This window comes from Camellia sinensis, chromosome 13, assembly GCF_055761805.1.
Source record: "Camellia sinensis isolate YWXY chromosome 13, ASM5576180v1, whole genome shotgun sequence".
NCBI classification, from domain to species: domain Eukaryota; kingdom Viridiplantae; phylum Streptophyta; class Magnoliopsida; order Ericales; family Theaceae; genus Camellia; species Camellia sinensis.
The window spans coordinates 4,147,501-4,158,878 of NC_138973.1; the positions used below are offsets into that span (position 1 = coordinate 4,147,501).

Sequence of the window (11,378 nt, forward strand, 5' to 3'; positions counted from 1 at the left end):
GATCATTTTACGCTTTTCCCATTTTGTAGAAAGATTATTGAGCTTAGCCTTCAAAGTATGCTGTATGTTTATAAAATTTAATTATGAATATGCGTATAACAAACATCTAGTGTTTAAAATGAAATAACTATCAATGTAACTAAACAGTATATAGTATATACATATAAAATGACGTATAAGTATAGCTTATCGATCAATATAAATGGCCTCTTTTTATTTTATTTTATTTATTATTATCTGCTTTATCTCCTGAACCTTCAGATTTTTTTTTTGGTCTTTCTAGATTTATGAAGGCCATTTGTGGCTTGCTTAGACTCCCGTGTTTAATTTGCTCCGACTCCATCTATTTTGCAGGGTATGAGCCAGCTTGAGCTGGAAGATGAGGTCCAGGATGATTTAAAACGTGCTACTGGGGAATTTATGAAGGAAGGCGATGATGCAAATAAGCTAAATCGTATTCTTCAACTAACTGGATTCAGCGACCCAGTCTATGCCGAAGCTTATGTCACAGTTCATCATTATGATATTGTCCTTGATGTTACCGTAATTAATCGAACTAAGGAGACCCTACAGAATTTATGTTTGGAGTTGGCAACCATGGGTGATCTAAAACTTGTCGATCGCCCACAGAATTACACCCTAGCTCCTGAATCAAGTAAACAAATAAAGGCCAATATTAAGGTGTCCTCAACTGAGACTGGAGTAATTTTTGGGAACATTGTTTATGAGACTTCAAACGTTCTTGAGAGGACAGTTATTGTTCTCAATGACATTCACATTGACATCATGGACTACATCGCTCCTGCAGCGTGCAGTGATGCAGCTTTTAGAACTATGTGGGCAGAGTTTGAGTGGGAAAACAAGGTACCTTTAGTTGTTCTCTTGAATAATTTTTGCAGCTATATTTTCAAAATAATTGGATTTTATTGATATTTTAAAATATTCTTGCAAGATAAAAATGCAAATGGTGTGTCTGGCATAGCTAAAGTACAATTAGGGCTGCATACGAGCCGAGCCGAGCTTTAGTGTGTTTGGGCTTGTTTATTAAGATTTCAACAAGCTCGAGCTCGAGCTCGAGCTGAATAAAAATTTAACGAACCGAGCTCAAGCTGAGTTGGCTTAGGCTCGACTCGAGCTCGAGCCTGTTCACGAACCTTAATGAGCCAAAAAATTTATAAATTCATACTTGCATGTAAGACTAAAGTTACAATTAAAACTTTGATTATATAATTATATATACAATATATATAAACATACTAAAAAAAAGTCCATATTTTACTAAAATAATATATACTACCACTATTATATAAATATACTATCTATAGTTAAGTATTATTTATATTTATATTTTTTAAATATATAAATAGCATATTTCTCTTATTTTTTATACATAATTTTATATTATTTAATATATAAATAATAAATATTAAACAAGTCAGCTAACGAGCCGAGCTTTAGAATGTTTGGGCTTGTTTATTAAAAATTTAACGAGCTCGAGCTCGAACGGTAAAAAAAATTAACTAACCGAGTTTGAACGAGCTCTTACCGAGCCGAGCTCGGACTTGTTCACGAACGGTTCTGTTCATTTGCAGCCCTAAGTACAATGACTAATGAGCGAATGAAAATGAAGTGCAGTCACTAGGCTACTGACATTTTAATAAATTATTAACATTTGCATGTTTCTAGTTAAATGCAGATGCAATTCAATTTTTCTTTGCATTTGTAACTTGATTGAAAATTTCAGAAGGCCCTTTATTGGTTTTTAATTTTTTAAAATGTCAGTAGTTCTTAAATATATGCCAACAATTATCACAGTATTTTCATATTCTTGTTGATTTTGGTTGTTGGCAATGGCTGCAGTTTTTGCCCAAATCTTCCTTGGCCATTTATCTATTCTATTTCATAGCTTTTCTAATTTGTGAAAATTTGTAGTTCAAGTTACTATGATTCACACGCCACCCAACTGATTGGAATTCTAGTTGAAATAAGTATCTTGTATTCTGATCTAGAAAGAGTTGTTGGTGCTGTCCAGGTTGGGATAGTGGATGTAATTCTTGGTCTTGACTTGCTTGTGAGAGACTTGGCTATAAAACAAGAAAAGAGGCTACTCTGTTCTATTCTAGTTCCCCTTTCCTGAACTGGCCCCATTTAGGGTACTCAATGACTAGGGCTAAGACTGTCATGTAGGATCAGGAATCTTGGACATAGGCCTCTCAATTGAATCTTCTTTTCTTGCTAACTGCATCTGGTTAGCCTTCTAGACATGAGACAAAGTTTGAGAACTCCAATATTATTCAGTTACTAATCAAGTGATTTTAGGATTAGGTCATGTAGTAACAAGATGAAAAAGCTAAGCTCAAAAAACAAACAAGTTGAAGAACCGTTTCGAATACCTTCTTTTAGGAATTGAACAAGGGTGTGAGATATGTATCTGCTACTATCTGACTTTAATAGATTAAAAATATTACTCTTTTTTGTTGAGTCCATGTGTCATTAAATTTAAAGTTTGATAGGTCCAGTCTCTAGATATGCACCCATGTCCAACTCATATGGCATTATTAGACTATTAGGCATCATGTTTTTCATTTCTACTACTGTGTTTATGGTTGCAACAGTGTTTTCATTATTTTGTTTTGATATTAGAATTTTTTTTTTTAAATGTTTGGATTAATTAAATAATGTTTTGATCATGTTTACTTGCTTTACCGATCACATTCACGAGCATTTTCATTAACTGTGGACTTTTGATGACCATGATTTTGGATTACTGTCTTGCCTGTAATTTTTTTCTTTATTGCGAATTGAGGCCATTTCTGACAAACATGAGAAATAGGGACTCCATTGGAGATTTCCAAGTGCATTAGGCTCTAGTTGCATTGCAGTAGATCTCTCCTTTGATTTCTTTCATTGTTTTGGTTTAATATAAGCTGCCCTTATTTTCCTTAAATGGAAGGCCATCATTCACATTAAAGACCTCTTACCTTTTATTATAATTCTTCTGTTATTTGATTGACGACATGATCTAAGTTCAGTCTAATCTACTGCATTGCAGGTTGCTGTCAACACTGTTATTCAACATGAGAAACAATTCCTTGATCACATTATCAAATCAACCAACATGAAGTGCCTCACTGCACCGTAAGTTTTTCTTTTTGACTTTTATCCAAAAGTTTTTCCAAATATAAATTTGGGGAAAACCCATTTTACCTCCATATGATTTGGCCTTGAAGCATTACCACCTCATTGACATGTAAAAATAACCAAAAGGCCCTCTTGTGGTTTTGGATTAAAATACAATCCTAATTCCGTTGCCTTTAGATGTAAAATAACCTTAATGCACCTATATGTTATTCTTTTTCTTCTCTTATCTTCTTCTTTGTATTATTTATTTATTTATTTTTGATTGGCAACAGAAGGGATAATATTAAAGATAAAGAACTCATATCTTCTTTGTTCCTTTTATGTTACAAGCATAAATTCTAACTTAAACATGTATTAATCCAATTAAACTCCATATTAACCTAAAGTTTCCTAAGGCCACTACTTGTGTGTATTTATGATGGTCTTGAGATGGTGGATTGTTCTATGTTCAAAAATGCTAAAGACCCCAAAAATTCTACCAAAAGTTCTATCAAATGTCTTACAAATGTGGGTCCCACACTCATGTGAAACATTTGGTAGAAACTTTGGTTGAATTTTTGGGATTTCTAGCATTAGTAATGTTTTCAACTTTGGCATTGCTATTAAACATAATGATAGTAATCTAGGCTTGGATTACATGACAAGATTTTCTATATCGAAAAGATGTGCAAACATTCAAGTATTCAATGAATGGTTGAATGTTTGCATACACTAGAAGAAAAAGTGATTATTAATTAATTGGCATTTTTAGAAACGCCTCTCAAGTCTGAACTTTTGAAGGTGTTTACTAAAACGCTGTATTAGAGGAGCATGAAATGATTTAGTTTTATGGTCGGATAATGAGAAGGGAAATGCAAAAATTTCATGGCTAGGATTGTTTATTATTATTCATATTTTCTTTCTTTTCTTTTGTTTACTATTATTCGTATTCAAACCAAGAGGCTGATGGGGCCTGGCTTGGACTTGAAAGTCGGTGATAGGTTAAAAAGAACTGTGTAAGCAATCCTCTATGTTGTGGTTGGCTGGTTTATGTTGCAGGTCAGCGCTGGATGGTGAATGTGGCTTCTTGGCTGCGAACTTGTACGCAAAGAGCGTGTTTGGGGAGGATGCTTTGATAAATATTAGCATTGAAAAGCAAGCAGATGGAAAGCTTGGTGGTTACATTAGGATAAGGAGCAAGACCCAGGGGATCGCTCTCAGCTTGGGCGACAAGATCACTCTCAAGCAGAAGGGAGGAAGCTGATCCAGTTATCATATGCTCCTTTGTCATACTCTCTCCTCCTAACGGTTACTCAATTATACTGTGATATTTGCAAATTACGGTGTCGGAAAGGAGGAGAGAAAATAATGGAGATAGGGGGAGGATTCCTTTTTGTTTGCTGCATTAGGAAGGGAAAAAACCCCAACCTTTTTGAAGGACTTTATTATTTCTATCACAAATAGCTTCTCTTGATGTATTTTTTTTCCTGGAAATTTGAGTTTTGTGGGCATGAGTGGAATTGTTTTCTTGTTTTGTATTTAGCTTTATGTTCCTTTCGAATGAGGTGAACCAAACAATGGAACGTTGATCTCGTATGGTTTAAAATGTGCGATACTTTACATTTTTAAAATATAAGTTGAGTAAATTTTCCTTTAATAATTAGATATCTAATAAAATCTTCTTATATTTAAATTAATCATGTAAGCACATTTTTAGAAAAATCATTTTTTTTTTCTTCTAAAGAAAATCTGTATGCTATATTTGGGTCCAGGATTTGACAAGTGGAAAATAAATTTATTTGTGCCATTCATCATTTTTATTATTTTTTATTTTTGAGAACCATCATGTTTTTAAGAAAAATGTTTGGTGGTCACAATTTATGTGGTTTAAATGGTCCGAAATTGTTAAAACGACGTCGTTTTAGCAGTTTCGGATCATTCAAGCTACAAAATTTATGACCACCTAGCATTACTGTTTTTTTAAATGTATTTTTGGATCTCAAAAACAAAAAATGTACTTTTGGTTTGCCTTGATTTCACCCATTCACATGAGGGTGATTTTTGATTACCTACTCAATACGTTTCAAAACGTAGTAGGAAAAAATTTAATCCCCTTTACATCTCGTCACCAGGTTAACTGTAAGAAAAATAAAAATACAACAAATTCTAGTTTCCAAACAAATAAACCCTACACAAACTATAACTGTCAAAAAACAACTGTGATTTGAAAAGGTTAAAAATTTTAAATTACCAATCTTTTTACAGGTATTCGAGAAACAAGATCTGAATCAAACTTAAAACCATACTTGCCATGGTGAACATCAGAAACTACCCGTAGCCAGAACTTAAGAACGCAATCAAAGAGAAGCTCTCAAATCTCTCTTCTCATGAATAAAAATCTCATATCTACATGGTGGCCATGTTCTCAGTATTTACATATATCTACATGGTGGATGTGTTTTTAGAACAATGCCAGAAAGTTGGCCAAAGGATGCCAAAAATGTCCAAAAAGATAAAAGCCCTGTTTAGTAGGACTTATTTCCAGCTTATTTCAATTTTTAACTTAATTTAAGCTATTTTGATGTGTTTAGTTCATCTTAACAATACAACTTATAGCTTTTTGTAAGTCAAAAATCAACTTATTCTTTGAATGGGGGAGGAGAAACTTAATTTATAAGTCAAAAATCGACTTATGTTCACAGTTATAAGTTATAAGCTGTTAAGCTACAAGCTATAATCACTTTCCTACAGTTCTACCAAAAGGGGTCAAAGTCCTCCACCCCACTTTGGGAACTTTTGTTCTCTTTGGCCCCGTTTGTTTCCAGAGATGGAATGGAGGGCATTGATAGTGAGGGGATTGTTAGTGAGGGTCGTTTGTTTTCAGAGATAGAATGGAGGGGATTGATAGTGAGGGGATTAATAATGAGGGGATTGTTAGTGAGGGGATTGATAGTGAGGGGATTAGTAGTGAGGGGATTGATAGTGAGGGGATTAGTAGTGAGGAATTGTTAAATTATTTTTATATAAAATAATAAAACAAATAAAAAAATATAAAAAATTAAAAATTATATTTTAAAAAAAAATTTCCAATATATAAAAAATAAAAAAAATAAAAAAATTTCTAATCCCCTCACTATTTTTCTAATACCATCTCTACCTCCTCACTATGAATCCCCTCCCCAAGGGTATTAGTAATACCAAGGTATTAGTAGTACCCTCCCTATCTCTCAAAACAAACAAGGTATTAGTAATACCAAGGTATTAGTTAGTCCCAAGGTATTAATAGTCCCAAGGCAATCTCTCAAAACAAACACCCCATATACTAATCCCAAGGTACTAGTAATCCTAATCCCCTTGCTATAACCCAAAACAAACGGGGCCTTTATGTAGCATAATGCTATTTTTTCTTTGGCCAAAAAAGAACAGCAGCAGCAGTTTTTGGGCTGTTTTTAGGGGCCATTTGGGAACAACCATAAAAGCTGCCAATTGTTCCTAACGTAATGGCCTTCATGAACATTGCCTTCAAATTTAATAAAAAACATCATCTATAAATGAAAAATACTTTCCTCAGTGTTAAAAATAAATTTCACTAGGTGTTTAGTCTTTCTTTATCTACTCAAGTGTGTGTGTGTGTGAGAGAGAGAGAGAGAGAGAACCAGCCTTGTGTGCAAATGCAGATCAATAGTGCCTAATTAGTTTGAGTTTGGTGAATGAACTCCACATCAACAAGATAACATTCCATGTAGATTCCGAAAAATTCAAGTTAACAAGATAACATTCACATGCAAATTCCAGTCCTCACCAATCTTGTCCTTTAATATTTGGGGAAGAAAAAAAAAAATCATGGAAAAACCCAGAGGAGACATAAGAGAAAAGGAAAACTTATCTAGCTCACTTGTGAATAAAAAAATCCCAGGTAATGAGAAAAGCAGAGGGATACCCTTACAAGTTACGCCACCAAAATTTGATGCAGCAAACTAATCAAAATATATTTATAGGACTGACTATAATAGATTTTCCTCCCAAAAGATCGGTAAAATATAAAGTTGTATATGACTCGTAAAGAGTAACAAAGGGATTTTCTCGCATAATATCAAAAGCAACATTATCAGCTACAAAGCTAAATTATCAAAATCTAGGAAGAGTGCAAGTGACCGCGTTAAAAGCTATATTACCAAAATTTGACGATGTGCAATGATAAAGTATGTTTTTATGTACTAAGTTTTTATGACCAATAGATAGGTGAGAAACATTAAGGGCATGCAAGTGTTTGGGAGTTTGATAAGGCAAGGAACGACAATAGTTCAGGCTAATCCTGAAATGTGAACACCATCTGTGAATATTGGCTCCAATCTATTTCAAATAACTAAGGAATAAAAGTAGGTCATCATCAACAGGTGTGGGCATAAAGGTTAGATTTAGTCATGCCCATGTTAGTCCGTAACTATGCTCCCTTTGATGTCCCTAAATCAATTGCACTGTACATTGGAATAAAAAGGAAAAGCCTAACCAAATGTTAAATGAGGTACTTGGCATGGATGGCTCAAATCCTGCATCTTAAGATTTCTGATACAACAAATGCAACTTACGATGTCAAATATTAGTTGATAGACCCATCTTTACTTCAGCTCCAAACACAAGTTTCTTCACCATTGAAGAAAAAGAAACAAAATCGTTGAAAATGTATTTATAGGATACGACTTCACTTTATAACTGAACGAAGATGATAATTCTGCATTACTAAAATTCTTCGATGACACTTAAAAAAATCCCATCACTTACAGAGTTTCAGCTTTTTGAAAAATGACGACACTACGGATTTAGGGTAGGGTTTTGTGGCAAGACATGTGGGAATGTTCTCAGGTTGTTCGATCCACAGCTTATGAGCGATGTCACCAGCTGTGAGCTTTTCTGACAAGTTCCGTATCTGGGTTTCTCCCTTTACTTCAAGAGTAACCTACATAATCCATAAAGAAACATTCAATTGGCAAGTTATTGCCTATCAGTTTCAACATGTAGCAGATATACCAACATCAGCAACAAGAGCACAAAATCATGAATTTCACCAAAAGAACTAGCTTTTTGAAACAAAATCTCCAACCACCCCAATTTGTTTTAGTGGTCTCTACTCGGACAGCGTGGAATTCCAACAAAATAAAAGAAAATAAAATAAAAAATTATGACCTTTATGACCTTTTTTTTTTAGTTTGAGTGTACTTTTTTTTTTATATGTTAACTTACACCATCCAAGTCCATGTTGGAAAACATTTGGCTATAGTATGAATAACAAAATACATATTATTTTCTAGAAGTTAACATTTGTCATGTCAAGATAGCCTGTTCTACGGGCAGACTTATGAGTATCTTTTCATGTCAACAAGCATCCAGACGCTACAATAACTATCTTACCACAGCATTGAGTTGCAATTACCGAAACTAGGTAACTTCTAATCCAGAAGACCAGGAGAAATGGATTTATAAATGTTCTAAGTAAGTGCCATATGAGCAATTTCACTTCTCAATCTATTCAAGTGACTCAGATGACAGCTACTCTCCATCCAAACCCAATGTCCAGAATAAGTGCAACATGGGCGAATTAACACCTCATTTTGTTCAAGTGATTGAGACGACAGAGCAGAGGGGAATAGAGAAAGTGAAAGTTGCATCATGTAACAAGTAAAACTCGAACCTAGACATTACACCTGATAGGGATCACCTCATCCTTAGGCTAGGCTAACCCTTGGTCTTTGACAGAGTAGCTCATTCTCTATCAAAACCCACAAAAAACATATCAAAATCTTTACAAAATCATGCTTTACGATTATCAACTGAGTTAGACCGATATAAAAAAAGATGCACTGACTAGTGGTAGCAATTCAGAAATAGATTATGATCAATAACTTCAACATATAGTTACCTGAAATCAGCTAAAAGACCCAAAAAAAAAAAAAAAAAAAAAAAAAAAAAAAAAAAAAAAAAAAAGAAACTCCGAATCCAACATAGAGTTCACAGATATCAACAAAACGAAAAGGGAAATTGAACAGAATGTGAAGTTATTCTTGTAGTTCTAAATATATCAATTTTACCATTCAATTCAATTTAGTGAAATTGATAACCCCTTTCTTAACTGATGTCATCAAATCAATTGAACTAAATTGACACAATGTGAAAATTAAAGAACAAAATTGATACAATTGGAATCAAAGAACTGACACAAAGCGCATATTACAATTAAATACTACAAGAAATCTACAAATGTTGACAGAAATCGGAAGAGCAACACAAACAAACAGAGAAAATTAGAACCAATTAATAATCAGAAGATCAACAAAAATGAGAATTGACTTTTGTGTGAATTAGGGTTTACTTGCCTTGTGCATAGAATCGAGATTGGTAGGGCTACAGTAATCTAGAGTATGAGGATCGTCCATGTGAGACCAAATGGCCGATACCGAGGCATGACATCCCTGCGTTACGACGCTCCCAAGCGGCCACGTGTCGATGAGGTCTCGCCGGAGCACCACGTACTGTACCAGAACTTCGTCGGAAGGGATGGAAGTGACGGCCTCTGCGGCGGAGGAACCCATACGAGCTCGAGTGGTGAACTCCAACGAAACCCTAACTCTAGCCCCAACAACAAGAGCTTGATGAGTTGTTGTTGTTGAGTGGGGAAATGGGGTGCACCGCTGCAACAATGAATGTACCATTGCCCAATGGACATGTGTTGCCATTAGGGGGCATCCATCAACTGGGTTAGGTGGTGGTGGTCACTGTTTGTATAAGAAAGAATAATGATCGAGACTTTATCGGTACAAGATCTCACAAATCTAAGCTTTCGTTTGGGAAGTGGGTTGACTTTTTAGTTTTTTTGGCTTTTTTATTATTTTAACTTGGATTATTTTAGCCTGGTTTGAGAAGAGTTTTTTGATTTTTTAACTTTTTTGACTTTTTTTGTGAGATATGATTGTAATGATTATGGGTTGGATTTGATGTTTTGTTTTTTGTGGCTAAAATAGCCTATTTTGTTTTTTGTGGCTATTTTAGCCAAAAAAGCCTGGCTTTTTTCTTCTCAAACGGAGGTTAAAGATCTCATATAGTAGACCTTATACATATGAGAGAAAAATAGAAATCGTATGGCGGGTGACGGATTGATAAAAGTGTCATTAGAATTTGTCATTTTTTTTTATCAAAAATTGACGGTTCGATTGGCAAATAATGGCGGATTTGTCTTGACGGTTTGGGCGGATTGATGGTTTATAAAAAATATAATTCAAATTACAAAACTTAAATCAAAGAGTAAAAAAAAGACGAGAGATACCGTAATATTAAGCATCTTGCAAAGGTTTCTTCTGATGCAGCAAGTGTAGCAACAACATGATAATATCAACGACTATGCTATCAGTTCATTACAAGCATCTGTAGAAGCTACAATGATCAAATACAATGCATAAAATTAAAATCATTCAGGGTTTACAATATATTGAAAATGTTTACTGTTGAAAAGTATTTAGATTGAAAAGTGAGCTGATGCAAGTTTGCAACATGGCCAGAAAAAAAAAAGGATTGAAAAGTGAATTGGAATTCAACTTTATTTTGGATTACTGACATATTGAATTCCCCTCGAGCAGTAATGTAATACTATATTCTAAGGTATAAAACAACAAACAAACTTAAGTAAAAAATAATTTTTAGAATCTTATAAAACATGATTTAATAGCGGTGCTGGTCGGTGCAGTTTGGAAGAAAAATAGAAACTGACGGATTGATAAAAGTGTCACTAGAATTTGTCATTTTTCTTATCAAAAATCGGCGGTTCGATTGGCAAATAATAACGAATTTGCCTTTGCGATGCGGTTCGGTGCGATTCGATGCAGTTTTGACAGTTTCGGCGGTATTACGCACACCCCTAATTATGATTACTTTGGAGGTGATTTTAAAAAAGAGTTTCAAACATTTTTCAATAAGAAAAATAGGATTTTTGGCACTATTTAAAGGCTACTTGTATCACCAATCGCCTTATCGCAGTCGACGTTCATGAGAAGATTACGAATGCTTTAATAGGACACATTTGTCGTTGCATAGTTGTATCGAAAAGACATTTGAAGCGTGGAAATCAACGTGAGGCATCTTGACAAACATGATGAAATATGATTTTTGAACAATACAAGTTCCCTTAACTACAGCATGAATGGTTTTACATAATTTCATAAGACGAAATAGCCTCATTAATGAAGTAACACAAAATATTCAAAATGCTA

At 34.2% G+C, this 11,378-nt stretch overlaps 2 protein-coding genes across 2 annotated transcripts in view; one reads left to right on the plus strand and one right to left on the minus strand.

The window, feature by feature from the left end:
* The window catches only part of LOC114311215 (coatomer subunit beta-1), a 7,744-nt gene extending 2,967 nt beyond the window's left edge, over positions 1–4,777 (plus strand). The window contains exons 3-5 of the mRNA XM_028257295.2: positions 355–864; positions 3,053–3,138; positions 4,180–4,777. Coding sequence (XP_028113096.1) covers positions 355–864; positions 3,053–3,138; positions 4,180–4,384 — 801 coding nt within the window. The 3' untranslated portion in view covers positions 4,385–4,777. The remainder of the gene's footprint in view (positions 1–354; positions 865–3,052; positions 3,139–4,179) is intronic.
* A 2,966-nt stretch (positions 4,778–7,743) lies between these two features.
* Positions 7,744–9,920, minus strand: LOC114311214 (Peptidyl-tRNA hydrolase II (PTH2) family protein). The gene is made up of 2 exons (XM_028257294.2): positions 9,492–9,920; positions 7,744–8,077 (listed from the first exon to the last, which is right to left on the minus strand). Exons 1-2 carry the CDS (start codon positions 9,849–9,851, stop codon positions 7,895–7,897), a joined length of 543 nt encoding a protein of 180 aa, XP_028113095.2. The 5' UTR covers positions 9,852–9,920; the 3' UTR covers positions 7,744–7,894.
* Positions 9,921–11,378: the final 1,458 nt, after the last annotated feature.